The sequence below is a fragment of the Echeneis naucrates genome, chromosome 14, assembly GCF_900963305.1.
Source record: "Echeneis naucrates chromosome 14, fEcheNa1.1, whole genome shotgun sequence".
NCBI lineage: Eukaryota > Metazoa > Chordata > Actinopteri > Carangiformes > Echeneidae > Echeneis > Echeneis naucrates.
In genome coordinates, this window is record NC_042524.1 from 18,449,558 (window position 1) to 18,468,768 (window position 19,211).

Below are 19,211 nucleotides of genomic sequence, written 5' to 3' on the forward strand. Positions count from 1 at the left end.
ACCTGACTTTAACTGAAGAAATTATGAATGCTCACTACTGAATTATGTCCATATGTGTTATATCTTCACAGATCCAGTTCTCCTTTCTGAGCTTCTCTGGGTCGCCGATCAAAATGAACAGTCCAACTGCTAATGACAGGTACTTAGATGTTTGGGTGTTCTGTATTTCTTTAATCCTCCAGAATCATTGTTCAGCATGAAGCAGCTCTGAAAGTGTTTCTGATCTATCTAGATCATTAATCATATTTGATGTCTGGATTAAGGCATACTGAAAATGCTTGTGTTTTAATAAGCAGCAGTACCAATTCTTAGGCAGCCCCTTGCCATTCTAAACTGAAATCTAAAAATACACATACGCGAGGATACTAAGAGCCAATTGAGGGGCTTTGCTGTATATTTACACAGCTTATTAGTGTCCAATTGAGCATGTGTCAGACCCCCACCCCTCCCGACATAGCTGTGCAAAAACAACATTATCCCTTCTCCCCAATTTTATCCCTTCATAACTGGAATATGTTGTTCCTGTTCCATTTAGGTTTTAATAGACACTTTTGCAAGGGCACTTTAGAAGCTCAAGCATCACTGAAGTGAACTCTTCAGCATATTTTACTCTCTCCAGCAGTGAATTGTTTATATCTGCTGTAGATGAGCTTGAAAATATGTCCTCAAATTGGCAAACGGCAATTCAGAGCAAAGAGTTGGTACAGAAGGTACTATTCATAAAAGAGCACAACTAAGTGAAACCCCAGCTACAGTGCAAATAGGCAGAGAGGTTGAGTTGTAACATTTTACATTTGTTCTCTAGCAACAGGCCATGCAAATACTAATATTGACAAAGAGAGAGAAGATAATATGAAAACATAAACAGCTATTGATGTAACTGAATCATGAAAATTTTAATCAGTTAGAAATCAACTGTTAATCTCATATCTACAACGTCATCAGCTTTGCTAGGGTCACCTGAACAGGGTGCAATGCTGCTCAAGCCCTGGTCTCCATAGAGACAACCTCGGCAGACTGTATTGGACTAGAGTCCGAAAGGCCTTTATTTTAGGAGCATCTTTCTGTCCAGTAAAGGTGCAAAATGTACAATTCTGATGGAGGATCTTCATTACAGCTAATCATTGCCGGTCCGTCCAGGGAAATCAAATATTCAGCATGAAGAATTTGACCTAAGATCAACAACGCAGCCCTTTTATTCTGCCCACAGTCAATTTAGCACAGTACGGACACAAGCAAAATACAAAAAGAAGATTGCCATAATGCACTCCACATAATTCCTGTTTCAGCCAAAAAAATCACCATTTAAATCTTTGGATCAATAGAAAAGGTCAGTGTCAAATGGACCGAGTCTGTCTATATGAATGGCAGTGCATCTGCAGCAAGCACAAATGTAGTATTCATCACAATTACCAGTGCTGCTGCTGCTGCTGCCATTCAAAGTTTCCATGTAGATGTCTCCGGCAGCAGCCATTTTGCAACGCTGTTGCCTGGACCAAAGCGACTGAAAAAGCCATTCACAAGCAAAGCAATAGATCGAGCTCAGCAAATAGAGGATTCACCACAGCGCTGAAGGACATTTGAAATGGACATCAGTGTCCTTTCTGTGTCCTGAAAATGTCTTGCTTCAATTACAGAAAAGGGTGGTTTACTGCACCGCCATCACTGGTTTTGCTCCATTATTTCCTATAAATAACCACTGCCTTCATTGAACCCTTCAGCATGGCCACAAAATGGTTTTCCTGTCATCTTTGCTTGACGCATTACCCTCTACTCTCAGTTCACAGACTCCACTTTAAAAATTTTTTTTTAAACCTCCGCGTACCTTTCAAAGGGTCTTCTAAATACCCCGATTTTCTTTCAAGCTGATTTCTGCCCCCCAACATGCGCACATCCCACCCCTACCCTCAGCCCCTTGTCCTCCTCATACCCGCCCCCCCCCTTCACACACCCTTGTTGTATTCGCTGTAAAAATCAGTCAACCTCAGTCCAAAAAAAAAAGAAAGAAAAAACAAATACGGAAAAAAATAACAAAACACAACTGCCACTTATCAGAGTGGTCTTTAGAATTTGGTGTGCACGAAAAGCATTTTGTGAGATGTGCACTTGGCCAAGGGTGATAGGGCTTGTCTGATTTTTTATCCAATCCAAAATGACTCCACGTCTGTGCTTCTAATATGGCGGGTGCAATGCCAGAAAAAAGCACAGCCAACCTATTTAATCCTTCTTTCAGAGGACTCTCAGTAGATATAACTGAATGTATACAGAAAATTGATCAGTGTGAATGTTATTCAATTTACTAGTTTCTTTAAATATAAATATATATGCACATGTATTATAGCATGCATATTTTAGTGCATTTTTCATCAACATTTCTTTTTCAGGGAGCAGATTCCTGAATTCAAAATTTAAATTATGTTATTTAAAAAATATTTAAGTTTCATAAAATAAATAACTCTGCTGTAGTTCATAGCAGATTTTTACAAACACATAGTGAACACACCAAGTTAACATGCAAATGTTTACAAATAAATTATTTAACAGAGGATTTTTTTTTCATTGGAATAAACCATGAAAATGTGATTGAAAAGTGTACTGTACATCAAATATATAAAAATGATGTAGGAATATACACCTAGACTGAGGCCTGGTGCAGCTGCATGAGGCAGAATAAATAATCATGTGTGGTGCCATCTAAGAATGGCCCAAAATAATTGTAAGATTTTATTTAAGGCCTTGAATGAATTGTACAAATAAATTCACACACACAAAAAAATCACTGGATGCCTTGTTCTTTGTGCAGTACAGGCTGCACCTACCACTCAACCTACATTCCTCCCTCATTCTGTATATAGATGCACATATTTAAGAAAGACTTCATCTTATATCTTGACGAGGAGTGAAACATTCTTGTTTTTGATGCCTATAAATAAGGACAGTAAAGGTAAATATCTGAAGGTAGTACAGCCCAAAAAGCTCATGCATTGCCTGTGTCAGGACATAGCAACAGCCTGTTCCTCAGCTCAGTTCTCCAGGAAAAAAAAAAAAAATCAATACTATCAACGTGGAAATCCTTGCAGATTATTTCAGGTAGTCTCTGTTTACTAAGTGTTCTAGGATAATTAACATAAACTTGAAGTTTAACATGTACAAATGCATCACCTACCATTCAAGATGCACTGGGAAAAGATAAGAGCCAATATCCACATGCCCCGCTCCGTTCAATATCCAAGCTTATGCTTTTCTTCTTTTCTCCCCGCTCTCTTTCTTCTTGTTATTTCTTTTTTTTTATAAGTCAATTGCAGTGCAAGAAAAATGAGCTTGCAAATCTCTCTCTCTCTCTCTCTCTCTCTCTCTTTCTCTCCCTCAATCCTTCACGTTTGGAGGAAGATGAAGAGGAGGTTTGAGCTTCTTTTGCTGCTGCTGATTGTCTCCTGTTACAGCGGGAGCTTGTATATGATCCACAACTGTGCGTCTCCCCTTTGACGGTCTGACCGCACCGCACCGCACCGCACCGCGCCGCACCGGGCCTCAGTGCAGCCGTCCCCCCGCGTTGGAGCGCTGCTGTGCGTGAAACATGAGGGAGCTGGTCTCGGTGCGCTCCGGTCCAGGTGAGCTGTGCTGCCGCTGCTGCTGAGTCAGAGGCTGGAGACGCATAGGACAAACTGCCTATGCGCACACGTAACTCCACGGTCAAAGAATTAAAAAAAAAAAAACAACAAAAAAGAAAAAGAAAAACAACAACTAAACAAAAGGCTCCACAATGAGATTAAGAAAAGAATAATAAATAAATAAATAAATAAATTAGAAGTCTATGCGCGGAAAAGAGCCAAACGTGTCATCGCGGGCGTTAAGAGAAAATGCGTAAAAGTTGGGCTTTTTCTGTCGAGGATTAAAAAGCACATGGAGTTGATTGTTAGCTGCGCTGGAAACTCATTCCCTCTTCGCCGCCTCTCTCCGTCCGGCGAGCAACAAGCACACGCATCTTCCCCCCGCAGCCGCACACACAAACTGCGCACACTGGTCCCTGCGCTTAGAACCTGCCGTGCCTCGGAGCGCTGAGGAATAAACCCTCGCCTCCTTCTCTGCAGCGGCTTTTCTCTCTCTCCATTGCCTTAAAGGTGCAGGGGTGGGGAGATTGGGGGGAGGTGAGGGGTTGGGGAGGGGGGGTTGCACAGCCGAGCCTCTGAAAGAGCGTTAAAAAAAAAAAAAAAAGAAGAAACATTTCTTTTGTTTTATCAATGAGGAGATGGATCAAGGTGTTCCACTCGGACAGGGAGAAGTGGGCATTAACATAAGCAAGAGAGAATTAGCCCATGCAGGACATCCTTTTATGGTTTGTAGGCACTGCTGTGGTGTAGCAGGCTGGAGGATGGATGCTGAGGGAGGGAGAGAGGGAGGCAGAGAGAGGGAGTGATGTAGGCTACACCTGACTGGATGCTATGTAGGCATTTGGTGGGCAAATATTCTAAATTATCTTAATTGGAGGAGCTCAAATCCTGTCTTTTTATGTGTTTTCTGTATAATTTATAAGCCCTGGGGGCAGTTTGGGGATCCTGCCTGCCTTACTTCTGCATTCATTAATTGACCTTGACAAATATAAGCAGCGACCCCCCCCCCCCCACTTTCGACAATGCACCAGGGGGCATCAAGCGGCAGCCATGTCAGACATCCACAGCCCCTTGCATGTTCTCACCTCCAGTCAAACCATGTAGGAGGCTGTGGATTATTACATGAAGACTAAATCTAAATCTCTCACCTTTGGGGGAATAAGATACTTTACTGGTAGAGACATTATTCATCTGAAGTGGTTGAAGACTTGATTTACACACTGCCATTCTACAAAACAAGGATTATTTAAATAGATGCAAACAAGATGGAAGCATTTTCAAATGCTTATTTTGGTAATCTGGGGAGATCCAGACAGTTAATGTTGCCTTTCTTGGTTTAGCAAGCTAATGTCCATGTTATGTTTGTCTGGCACTCTGTTGTGATGAGAGAGTCGCATTCGTGTTGAAATTTGAAATGATTTTGCAGGCACTGACATAAGAGTAACTGCTCAGACATCCGCTGCCATGTGACTGTTTGAATTTAATGTGGCCCATTTTGTTCAAATAGCAGGCGAGCTGTGCTTTAGATTTCCTCCAAGATACACTGTCTGTCTCTTAGAGTTAGCATCCCCATCAGACCAACACATGAACATGCTCTGCACCAGGAATACAGGACCTGTCACCGCCTGTCTGGGTCCTCTGTATGCGCCTACAACCAGGCATCCCCAAAATAAAACGGATCATTATCACTGACTCAAGGCACGCAAACCATGACGGCAGGGAGGGAAATTGTGTGATTCCTCATACATTGTATACAAAGTAGATTTTCGTTTGCGTTGAGTTTGCCTAATCCCTTTCCACGTCAGTCTCTTCGGGAATGCTTGTTGTTCGTCCCGGTAAGGTGCTCTGCTTGGTGTAATGTGTACACCTCTTGGTCCTCTACCTGCCTCTGCCCAGTACTGGTCTGCAGGCTGGTACTGGCCAGGCCACGCTAGCCTTTTCAAATGGATTATTTACTGGAAACCATCCAGTCTCAAGCAGCTACCTATTTATCCCGCTTTCAAATTCATGGCAACTCATCAGACAAAGTGGCTTACATATCAACAACTATTAATATTTTCCATTAGTTACGTAAGTTCCACACTCTCAGCTCGCCACCTTTTTCCATTATCTTTCAGTCGCAAAATGTTAGTCAAGGAAACGAATCCCTTGGATTTCTATATATTAAAATCTAGACACGTTTAAAAGCCACTGTATGAGTAAAATTAAAAGAATTAAGCAGCTGCTGCTTAAAGTTGTATGTTACGTTCACATATTTCAGCACAAGAAGGCCAATTAACATGGGACTGACCCCTTACTCACCAGTCCCACTGACTGACTGTCCTATTTCTTTCTGTGTCTTTGTTTCTTTGTTTATGTCCGATCATTCAGCCATATGGTGTCCTCCAATGGACCAGAGACAGAGATTGGATTAAAATGTAACTGCACTGTCATATAGAGATCAAATCCCTATTTCTCTAATCTCTGCTTGAAATCCTTGATATGTTGTGTGGTTATGATGAAATTAAAGGCATTATCTCTTTTAAACCCTACTGTTATTTAAATGCTACCCTTGAAAGACATTTCAGGGAATTTTTCTATATTGATGAAAGTATGCTATGTGTTGTAAATCTGATCCAAAAAGGTTTATACTGATGCAGGAAAAGAGAGATTGGAGAATGGGATGTTGTCTTCAACACACCATTTAACAGGGTACACTTTGTATCACAATGTGTGAGGTCACAAATTAGTCACTTAAAACTGAGTATTATGGGGGCATCTGTTGGGTCTCTTTAAATAATTTTACAAAGAGTTTGGTCTACACCTGCTCTATATGTAAAGTGCCTTGATGTAATTATGTTATGATTTGGAGCTATATAAACAAATTTGAGTGTGAGTTTCACTGAAAAACAAGGAAGGAGTCGTGCCGATCGAGATTACATAATTAGTGTAATCCAGGTTATGATGGATTACACACCGGAATTGGGTTGATTTGGCCATCAGACTTTTAAAAAGAAGAAAGGAATAGGAAAACTATTGTAACGTGAAGAAATTACAGATGATAGTGAAGCTCCAATTAGGGGTGTGGAAAATCGTGTCGTCCATGATAATGCTGGAGTAATGTTTGATCCTGTGGTAAAAATTCATATCGGCACAGTGCGGCACAGTGCGGATGTAGCAGCACAACAAAACTCAAACAAATATGGCGGCCAGCAGCTCGTCTGTTCTCATAGAGCTAACAGCCAAACGTATGTCAGGTTTTTGACCATGAGTGGTCAATGTGGGGTGTCAGTGGCATAGTGGGTGAAGTTATTAACCCTTAAATAGGAAGCTACATATTGATTTTGGTGGCGTCATTTGCCACATTTCATATACTGCACTCCCTTCCCCAATTTCCTGACACTTTACAAGCTGTCCTGTAACATTTTCTGAAAAAAAAATTGTGATCAATGCAGCTGAGATGCACTTTTTTCTGGACAATACCTCAATCAAGCGGTTGTTGGTCTCTGTCTGTCTCTGTGTGTTGGCGCTGTGGTGGACTGGCGACCTGTCCAGGGTGTACCCTGCCCTCACGCAGTGTGAGCTGGGATTGGCTCCAGCACCCCCCAAGATCCGGAAACAGATAAGTGATTAAAGATGAATGAATGAATGAATACCTCAATCAAAGGCACTTTTTAAAACATCACTCAGTGTTGATAGTCAAACTGAAAATTTCCAGAAAGCTTTGTATCATGCATCACAGCATCTGTAAACTGTTCATGCACTAAAAGGAACAGTTTCAGTTTCACTCAAAAGTGAAACCTGTAATTGACACATGACATGACTTTCAGCAGGCATTTGTTTAAATAACTTTTGAGCCGTATCACCCAGCCCCAGCTGCAATATATTGTTCCCCTTCCAGCAGTCATCAAACTCTTCACCACATTACGATTCTTGACATTCTAATAATGCCAAACTGTAAGAGTGGGCATACTGCAGTGTGCATTTTGTCATGCGCTTCAAGCACTGCTACTTTCCATATGTCACAGGAGCAACTGCTTGCACCAAATGTGCAAGTTGGATCTGATGCCAATCAAACTGAACACAATCACTGACAGTTTAACAGTGTGTAACAGTGTCAGGTACCAAAATAGTGCTACTACAGATCAATTGATTATTAAGAATATTTGACATGGTTAATTGGTAAGATGTGTTAGTAGGTGGGTATACATATTTTTATTTAGGTGGATCAGAAAGTAAGAAAAATGCCTTCCCTCGCCAAAGCCCTGAAATGATTCAAGACAGACTACTGCAACAAGAGATTGCCAGATGCTTTAATTTCATGTCAACTGTTAATCTTACACTTTGCAAATGTTGTAATGAAAGTTGAATTCATGCAAACTGTTTTTCCTGTTATCCGTTTCCAGGTTGCAGGGGGTGCTGATGCAGCCTAATGAATCATTATCTGGTCAATACTTATGAAGTCCTGATGTGCTTGGTTTGTCACCATACCAAAAATTAATTGTGTAGGTTGTGTTTCTTTGTCACTCTTTTCTCAGCCATTTCTGATAACTTGTGGCAGAGGCAATTATTCTGTCTGAACAATGATGGATTATGGGAGTGTCTTCATCTATTTATGGTTTGCAGGGAGAGTAGAAATGTGACATGTGGACCAAATTTCTCAGTCAGTTCGACCTATAAAACAGCTATGTGGACGCACGTCTTAACTCTGGTGAAAAGAATGCATTTACATGTTACTGGTTGCATACACACAGTTTGTTTCATGGATTTCCAGAGTTTTTTCCATCTGCCCACTTGCGGTCTGCAATGATCATGTTCAGTCAGGTGTCTGTTTCCTAACGCTAGAGACATAACTAAGTGACTGCTTATGTCAACATGGCAGTTCTCATCGTTCTTAGTGATGAGAACATCTTTTGAAATCATCTGAAGAAGTCTTGTTTGGTAAGCACATTCTATTACTTTTGGGGTTTTTTTGTAACAGTCATCTTTCTACATGTTTTTATTTCATCTTACAAAACTGGCTGAATATGCAGATACAAAGTGATCGCAAGCAAAATATGTCAATCTATACCATGAGACAAATCATTATTTCCTGCACAGTCAGGAAGTTAAAAGACAGAAAGTCTCAAAATTAAAAAAAAAACAAAAAAAAAAAACAACAACGTTTCTGGCTCATCAAACACTGCAGCAAAATACTATTTTCAGTGGATGTTAAAGATTCTATCCTTCACTCCTCATGAGCAGTTTGTGCACAATTAACCCCAATTGTGAATATCCATTCACATCCATCCATCTTCTACCGCTTTTGCATTTCCGGGTTGCGGCTGTGCTGGAGCCAATCCAAGGCGTTCCGAGTGAGGGGTGGGGTACACCCTGGACAGGTCACCAGTCCATCACAGGGCCAACACATAAGACAAACAACCACTCATGCTCACATTCAAACCTAAGAACAACTTAGAATCACCAGTTAACCTAAATATGCATGTCTTGGGACGGTGGGAGGAAACCGGAAGCCGGAGTACCCGGAGGACACCCACGCAGACACGGGGTGCTGGAGCCATGGGCTGGAACATGCAAACTCCACACAGAAAGGGCTCAGGCTATGAACCAAACCCGCAACCTTCTTATTGTGGGGCGACAGCGCTAACCACTATGGCGCTGTGCTGCCCACTGCCAAAATATTTCATACTGATTTATCCAACAAGGCAAACTACTTGAGGAATGTAGAACAGTGGTTGTGCGGCTCAGAGACCTTAAATATATAGAGCATGCATAAAGCTGTGGGTGAAAGTCCAACAACAGGTACGTGTGGGTTATTAAAACCTAGATAAGAGTATAAAGCGGAGAGAACATACTGAGACAAATACTTGCCAGGTCATATGTATACATTCTCAATATATAACACAGCTTATATGGACTGGTAGCTGGTTAAGGGCACAACCATCAAGGGAACGCTTCTTAATCATCTTTATAATCTAGATTTTTAAGATGAAATTCAATTAAGATATATCAGTCTTGATGGGTTTACTTTCACTTTTCTATGGTTGGAGTAAAACATTCGCTTCTCTATGTGGTAGATTTTCATTGATGGTAGTTTATAATATAACATATTTAAGTGAGTTCAACAAGATGCAAGTGTTCAGTGGGAATTCATAATATCCATTATTCCTAACAACAAGGGGTTGAATTTGCTCAAAGGAAACTTTTATGGCTCTTATTAACAAAATATTCAAGTAAAACAAGCCAATGAAATAGATATCTGATAGTGTCTTTAATGACTGAATTAATCTGCCAGTTATAGCGGATTCATTCCAATGTGCGACTCCTAATAAATAAGAAGGCTTTGTGCCTGGGACAGACTGCTGAATAATTCAAACCATGTTATGAGGTAGAAGTAGAGGAACAAGGGGCTAACGTACATCCTGAGACCCTTGTTTTATTAGATCATCTTTGAATCCTTCTCCCCAACCATAAATTCTGAGCTGAAAGTGAGACAAAGTCACAATTCAAGCTTAATGAGTCGACATGTCTGTAGAATAAAGAAATGGAGAAATTGCGTTCCCTTTGAGGGTAATTCACTGCCATTACAGGGGTTGGAAATATGCTGTGAAATAAGCTTTCCAGAGGCGAACTGAATTTCCAGTGGTGTGACTGCAGGTGACACGAGAAATGATACTCTGCTTTCAAAGCCGGAGCAACAAAAGAATTTAAAGGACAAATCCTCCCTTGAATTCTAAGAAGCGCTTCATAAACAGAAACTCCACCTTCAGCCTTCTAATGTTACATCTAGAGCCTTTAAGTAAACATCATGTGGTGGCGTTGTGTGCTGTTACTCTTTTCTTCTATGATGGACTTTTAAGAGCAAAATCAGTAACTCCTAGTTCTCACCTGAGTGCCCTTGGGCATGCTGGACTCACAATGAGATGCAGTCAAACCTTGGTCATCATGAGGCAGTTGAAAGTTATAGTCAAGCAAAAATGAAAAAAATGATCTGAAGTCATTGTTACAGCATTGCACTTAATTACATATTGCACACAATTACACATATTATCCAGAGAGCCTTGGGCTACTTCACATGTGCCTGTTAGTCTGCCAGTGTTTCCTTTAACCTAGGCTAACTTTAACACAGAGAACTGCTGTGTGCATGAGTCAAGATGGGTCTCATGGGTCAGTCGCAATATGTAATCAATTTGCCATAAATACAATCTAATTCTGTGTGAAGCAGTACCACTGGAATAACAATCTGCAAAGGTATACTTGCACTTGGCTTTGAGAACAAAGGGGAAGATAGTTGATTGCATTTTACTGTCAAAAACATTCCCATGATTAAATAAGAGATCGAGTACATCTTTCTAGAACCATGGGCCTGGCAAAGCAACAGAAGTGATATAAACCTACCCTGAATTTGCTTCAGACGCTTTGAACACCCCCCCCCCCATTCTAATAAAGCCCTGAAACTCTACAGCCACTCTAGCAGTTATATAGAGCCGTGCCGTGGTACAAACAACTGTACACTAAATGGTAACATCGGCATGCTACCTTCCTACCAGATGAGTCTGAAAAACACTAGTTTGCCATTATTGGTTTCCATAATCACCTAGCCTCATAAGGCACTGACCGATTGAGTGGACAGGCCAGAGTCCTCTGATCGGCCACCTTAACAGATCAATGCATTGATTCCACTCATTGACTACTTTGCATCTCACAGCTCAATATGCGCTTGTCCAGCTGTGGCTGAGTAGACAGCAGGGTCACCCAAAGGTAATTCTGTGGTTTTTGGACTTCAGAACATTCTTAATGTCTGTGTATGTTCTCAGTCATTCATAACATTCATAAGCACATTCATATTGAGACATGATTACCCCAAAATGTTAGCCTTTCGTGATGTCATTCTGTGTTGAGACTGATATTATATTCCATTTTTAAAGCTGTAATCATTCAGATCTACTATGTTAGCAGAATTTTGAACAAATGTGTTTAAATTTCATTTCCAGGGATTATACTGTGAAGATATGCTTTTAATTAAAATGCGAATATTTTGCCGCTGTTGGACGAAAGATAAGGTATTCTAACTTTACGTTATATATGTCAATTGTAAGACTTGTTTTGTCTCATGGTTGCTGAAGTTTCTATTCCCTTTTGTATATTACTTCAGTGAATCTTCTGAAGACACTTAGGTGCAATGGTTCCCAAAAATATGTTGGGATGAGTTTGTGTGCGTCTATACTGATTAGGTTGACCTTATTGGGACTGTAAAATCACAATGACAAGTCAACAGGGAAGAAAGAGGAGGTGGTTGACAGTCACTCACAGAGTATTGGTAAACATCTTTGAGTTTGACTCTTCTGGTCCATAACTGTCCAACATGGGGTGGCAAGCGTTGCTTAGTAACCATAGCACATGACTGACCTTATCGGTATGGTCATAAAAATGCATGAAGTCCTTTTATTCATTTTCCCTTCTCTGCTGTGCTCTCTTCGTCTTGCTGTCTCTCTAACACACACACACACACAATTCTGATGAACACATCCTAAATGCATTGTTCTTATTTGTTTGCGTGTGAGAGAGCAGCAGGGCGGTAATGAAGGGCTATACCTGACACATGTCACAGACTACATCAAGACGCATGAAGAGGGTAAGGTGGGGGAGAGCAGTGACGGGAAAATCAGCAGTCACAATCCGCACAGGGAAACTGCAGAGGATGTCAGTGTCAGAGCAGGTTGACTCCCACTGAAATATTTCTATTATGGCCTCAAAGGTAAAAAAGTGCAGGGATGCAGATTAAAAAAAATTATCTGGATTATGTGTTGTGCAATTTATAATCTAGGGATCTTTCAGTATCACATCACTGGGATCTACTTAGTTGATGTAAATCTGTCTAGTTTACAGTGTCATAATCTGTGGTTAATCCCTCAGTATAACATATTTATGGATCTGACAGGGTATCATGCAGTGTTGGCATAGTGTACGTCATCATAGGTTTTCCAAGGCCTTTACAAGCCACGATCTGCACTGATCATCCCAAAGAGGATATAAAGCACTAAGTCTGTCAGCATATTGACACAATATCACAGAGAGTGGCTTTCGAGCAAAGTGCTGTTCTGTTGTTTCCACAGGGAGCACAGATGTTAGCCTTGCTGTCGCCGCCATCATCATCGTTCGCCTTGACAACATCTGCACAGCTGTGTTGTCAGCCGCCACAAAGGCACAAACGCAACAACCAGCTCCTGAACTGTTGACAGCTGGGGCAGGTCGGCACAGATGGCAGGAAAGGGTGTCAAGGGACTGGCATGGGGTGTAGTGGTTTGCAGGTAGAGAGTGGGGCTCCCATCTGGCCTTGTCGCTGGCACTCTGCCCTGGGGCATCTTCAGCGTTTACTCAACAGAAAGCCTGTCAGGAGTTGGAAGTCACCTTGTACAAAACATTGTACTCTGGGTGGTGTGGAGGTTGGGTCTGGAGATGAGGAGGGTAGCAGTGGTGGGGGGAGGTGAAAATCAAAAGCTGCAGTATGTGCTAATTTTAACAAACAGTAGAAAGAAAAGAAAGGTTATGAGCTAATTAATCCCAAGGCATAACTCTCCAAACTTTTTAGCCTGATTATAGTCATTTTCAATGTTGCGCCCTCTCGATAACCACAAGGTTCAATCTAAGTGGCTGTGTTTTTGATTGATGAAGTTTGAAATATGTTTTACCATATCTGGTGCAGAAAATCATTACAAAGAAGCAATCAAAACTAGAACCAGAATGTTTCTCTTGTATTCACTTCGTAGCGAGCATGTGGTTCTATCGTGGGTGAACAGACATTAAGGCAGAGAGTCAGTGACTATACTGAAAATAAAAACCTATTCCTTCTCAAACCATGACTCAAACATCAAATTCAGAGACAGGAAGACATACCCTGGTATGTTACTTCATCATTGTATACCTGTGAGGTGTGTTCAGCATTTGAGCTGCAACAAACTGGATTCATACCCCCCCACACACCCCAAAAAAAAAAAAAAAAATATTCAATCATTCATTCGTTCATCCTCTACTGCCTATGTGTTTCCGGGTCATGGGGGATGCTGGAGCCAATTCCAGCTCACATTTGGCGAGGGTAGGGTACACCCTGGACAAGTCACCAGTCCACTGCAGGGCCAACACACAGAGGCAGACAGAGCTCAGCAACCACTGACACTCAGACCACACTGAACATGTCTTTGGGCGGTGGGTGGAAACCAGAGTACCCGAAGGAAAGCCACGCAAGCAGGGGGAGAATATGCAAACTCCACAGATTACAAATATCAGCCATAATTGCAATATCATTTATTTTCTTTGTCAACAAGACTGAATTTAACAACATTTTTCAGCTTGAAAGAGCAATTGTAATTTGCCATTTTCTGTAATGGACTTCTGAAATTATTCCGTTCAAAACATGTTTATGCAAACTTCTCACAACATTCCTAGAAGTCATAAAGCATAAACCTATAAATCGCCAGGAAGGCCAAGCAGGTAAAACCTTAGAATTAAGTTGATGTAGTGACCAAATATCTGAACATGTTCAAAGAAGAAATAGAAGTGCTGAATCCTGAAAATGTTCCCTGTTGGTCAAAAAAAAAACAAAAAATTTTATGTTGATATTATTGTTGTTGCTAATAGCAGCAGTAAGAAAAGTAGCACTGTCTCTTTGAGAGTCAAGGCAATTTGTTACTGCTGAGTGAAAACTCGAGCAAACAGACGTCCAAAGGCCTTTACCAAAACAAAGCCATACCTTGGAGAGTGTGAGCAAGGAGGCCTATAGAGTACAATGGCTGGTGCCAGCAGCATGGGACAGCACCCGGTGGGGGTTCTGGGCATGACCTGGGCTGGCTGTCCAGGGCAGAGAGCCAGCACACAAGAAAAGCTCTTTACGGATGGAGCATGTTGTCGGGTCATCTCTTCTCCATCTCCCCTCCCCTTCTTCACAACTCCCCCCTAATCCCAGCCTGACACTCCCTCCCTCCTCCTCACCTCAACCTCCTCCCTTGTATCCAGCACATCATGAGGAAATGCCAACAGATGCCCAGTGTCTAAGACAGGCATTATGTTCTTAGTGGATGTCCTGGTAATTCTACGTTTTGCCAGGCGGCCGATTATTACCATGTTGTTTAGAAATGGTGCATATATGAGAGGCAGAGCAGAAGACAACAGGTAGCCATATCTGCTGCCTGGGTCACGCGCTACTGCAAGATCTTCAAGACCCAGAGGGGACATATGTCTGTTTATAGTATATGACAAAGCGATGGGATTAACATTCACAGAACAAACAGATACAACACACAGACACACACACTTACACACACGTACATACAGTTAGATAAATAAATTATCATTGTCATTACAGTATTTAGTAATATTATCAGCGGTATCCAGGGGATAGCTAAATGGCATCCAGGGATATCCAAATGAACCAACAGCAGCATTTAGTGCTGTATTTTATAACATGTTACTCATCAAGAATTTAAAACTGGAGGAGCAGGACTTCATTTGCGATAAGAAAATGTGTCAATCATAGGGACTCTGGGAGAAAGTGGTTTGTCAGACCCTGAGGGGGCCACACTGACCTAAATACAAAATTGTCAACAGAGATCCTACACTGACCAACCAAACGAGGGACTGGAGGAGCAAACATTTAACTCTGCAAAGACCATCTCAGTTAAAATACCTCAACAGGGACTCTATCCCCAAAAGGCTCCTTTAACATTTTTTATGACGCAGTCACAACTGTGTTGAAGGACTGCAACAATAAAGAAGTCAACACTCTGTTTGAAAAAGAATTAGTCTGACTGTCAACACAAGATGGACGTGTTGTTAAAGCGCAAGATCAGGCTATAACTAACTGGCTCACTTCTGTTGCAAATCCCTCTGTAATTCCGTTTACTTACATGTCAAGGGGTTTAAGACAGATGTTTTTTCCTTATGTTTATTTCCATATGTTTTTGTTAGTTTTTTTTTTTTTTTTTTTGCATGACAGGTAATAAGGGATTGTCAAGATTAAAGTTTAACCCTATCAGTAAAGAGGATTTCTCTCCAGCCAGCTCATCAGTGGTTCTCTGTTCATGGGCCAAGTCTACGAGGACTGATGCCACCATGTGGTCAGGTCTGGTATTGCTAGAGGAGTGAATGGGTAAATCCTGCAATGGCAAGATTGAAAAGATTAAGCAATTTTTTTGTTTGGTTTCCGGCTTTGTATTTCACACTGCATAATCTCTGCAAGCGTTATCTTAAGAACAAGATGTTGCTTTCCACTGATAAGTTTAGACAATAAATCATTAAACTGTAGGAGATTTGCACTAATTTTTAACTCTCTCGTATCATGTCAAGTTATTGTTGAGTCCGTGGCAGACTTCCCAACGTTAGCCTATTTGAATAAATAATTTTTGTAGACTTTGTCTATTGCCAACCTACTCTCCTGGATACAACAAAACACTCTGAAAGCCATCTTGAAATTCCTCTTTTACTTGGAAAGGTACATAATTACTATATGAAACAGTTTGGGATGAAAGTTATTTGTCAATTTTTATATCAGTTTATTGAAGAATTCAAGACTGGTACAAATAGTAATAATATACTATGTTTAGCTTCAATCGTTTTGTCACTGCCAGATATTTATTCTATTTGACAGCTGACAGTTGACAGTGAAAAAGACTGAAACATCTAGTGGTCAAGAGCTAATTCATTCAGCTACTATACCTTTTATTACTAAAGTGTGTCCCTTTATGCAGCACTAATAAGAATGTCAGTAAATCTGGTTCCTGTCTAAACTCCTCTTGGTCTTCAAAACAAAAATTTCCTGTTGACAAACTATATATTTCACCTCCACAAACAATTATCTTGTAAAATATGAAGGCTGTCAAAGTTAAATCAGCTACATTACAATTATGTTAATGCATTAGTAAATGATCTAAGTATATGTTTCTGTTTACTTTTACTGATAATAAAACAAAGCAATGCGTCCATCATTGGCAAAGAGCACTGCAGACGGTGTTTAATTTAACGATTAGTAAATGCCACTGTGGTCTCTAATAGTCTTACATATACATATTGTGAGTGAAGGTAATTTCATCTGTTTACATTACGTTACATTTCTGCAGAATTTTTCAGGATATGCAGATTTTCCTTCACTGGCCAATAATCTGGATTTTTGTCTGAAGAACTTCCAATATGACCTTTGCTCTGTGTATACAAGCAACACACACAAGTACATGTTGTGAGGTGGCCTGGATACGTAGCTCAGTACTGGTTGACCTACAAAACCAGTGAGAGTGCTGATGTTCATCACAACCGCAGGACCCTGGTGTGTCGTAAAGACTCATGCTGATCTAAGAGTCTATGAGGCTTGACGCATGACATCGACCTCACAAAAGAAAAGAGGTGGGAGGGGGGGTAAACACATTGCTGCCCAGTAACAGGGCCTCTCTTCTCATTGGCTGCATAAGAATGTTGCATTGATCACAGTCTTTGTGCAAAGTGACACATGTTTTTGATCCACACACACACAGGCTGGATTATAGTAACATGCTCACACTTTTACAGTTTGTGTGCGCGCATGCACAGTGTGAGGCTTAGACATGCAAACACACGCCCTCTATCACCCTGACACGCACACCGAAAATTACTCATACACACATCTCACACTCACACACTGGCAAAGTGTTGGTGAGAACTGGGGCAGAATCACACCAGTAAGCCTCTTTTTCCGTAAATATCCTCTGAGAATTCAGTTTTCCTCACCCAAGATTAGCACTTAGCCCCTGGTAACAGCACTGTCATCGTATTGTTACAGTACACATCACTCACTCTGGGTCATATTTCTTGTCAACACTGATTCAATAATTAGCTGCTTTTCACAACATTACCTTGTTCATGCCTTTAACAAACTGAAATTTACATTTTTGGTCTGAATCTGACTCTTTAATTAATATATTTAAAACCTTGTTCTGTTCACGGCTCATGAAGTGGTGAGAATTGGGGCAGTACAGGTACAGTATAAAACATTTTATTAATCCATTAATCCAATTCTAAATGTTTACTACATTTTATAATGTAGTTTATAATAAATGTTTTTAGATAAGTGTTTTTTGTTTTTTTTTTTAAGATTTTTTTTTTTTCACTGAGAAAAGATGCCAAAGAATGAAAATGCATTGTAGGAATTTTGTTGATGTATGTGTGGGCCACAAACAGACAGCCAGGAGTCCGAGAAAAACACAGTGCTCAAGCGGTTTTAGTACCGTGGTAGAACATATTTATGTTCAAAATGTAAAATCCACATCAGCAATAGTCATATGAAACATTGAATGGGAAAAACTCGAATCAGTGAATGTACATAGAGCCAACAAAGTTTGAACAGACATATGGATGGACAATATAAAAACCCAATGCCTCTGACTGAATGCATAGAAATACTGCTTCGAAATGATGCTAAAGATATTGGCAAAAAGTTAGCTAGGATCAAACATGTACAGAGCCACCCCTTGACAAACAAGACTTATATACAAACACACGCAAGAATGCCACCCTCATCAGTCATGCAGCACATTTTGTCTTACAACGCTTCAGTTTCCCATCAGCTGCAACAGTGAGTCTGGAAGCTGATTCAGGGATTGAATGAAAAGACTGTTTGCTCAACACTTCGGGGTTCCCTGGTACCATGCCTCATTTGAGAGGCAACAAGAAGAAAAGCAAATAGATGAAAGGCGGTCCCCACAGTGGGAGATGATGCAACAAGGGTCCTCACGCTAAGCAGGCAGCCATTCAAATGAGTAGCTAATTGTAGCATCTGTTAACCCATTGAAGAGGTGTCAGTGCAGTATCATGGGTCTGTTAATTGGTACAAACAGGTAACAGATGCAGGCTGTGGGATTGAGCATCTGCCAATTAGTGAGCCAACCTCCATGAGCAGTGATTAAACCACCAAGCTGATGGAGGTAGATCAAAGAGGAGTCGAGGAGAGGAAACAAGGAGAGGCGGATTCAGTCGCTTTATAAAACCATTACAGCAAACCCCGTCGAACAAATACATAAATGTTTCTCTGATCTGAAATTTACAGTCAGTTCTACTCTGCCAAGACTGTGAGCCCAATTCCTGCGTGCCAGCCAGATTGCCAACTTGACAAAATAATAGAAAAAGTGAGTCAACATGAGTTTAAGTCTCACATTCAAGCACAAGGGAAATTCTCACAGTAATGCTGAAGGCACATTTTCTAAAGTTCAAACAGAACTCAAACAAACAACTCATCCAACAACTGAGTTCAGCTTTGCAGATGAGGCATTTTAAGACCATGCCTTATGGTATCATGCTTTCACCTCATTTTCAAAAGAGGGAAAAAAAACACTGATACATGTGTCATGTATTTGGGGCACTAATCTGAATCCAGCTCACCTGTTAGAATAGTATTACAAAAACAGCAACCAAATCCTTTGCTGAGTTGCCAGTTAGTAATTTAAAAGGTTAAAGGCCTTTAGTACTTGTAACTCTCACTCTTAATTTTCAGTGGACTCTACTTTTCAATAAACTGACGGATCTAATGAATTCGTAAGAATCTCCAAACTAATTGGTATGCTTTATCCAGAGATTGAATTATTTTCTTCAGAAGATTCAAGA

The 19,211-nt window shown here is 40.8% G+C and overlaps 1 protein-coding gene across 1 annotated transcript in view; it reads right to left on the reverse strand.

Moving 5' to 3' along the window:
* The window catches only part of LOC115054588 (Down syndrome cell adhesion molecule homolog), a 79,137-nt gene extending 75,928 nt beyond the window's left edge, over window positions 1–3,209 (reverse strand). Inside the window, exon 1 of the mRNA XM_029519858.1 lies at window positions 3,167–3,209. Within this exon, the coding sequence (XP_029375718.1) occupies window positions 3,167–3,209 (43 nt within the window). The remainder of the gene's footprint in view (window positions 1–3,166) is intronic.
* Window positions 3,210–19,211: the final 16,002 nt, after the last annotated feature.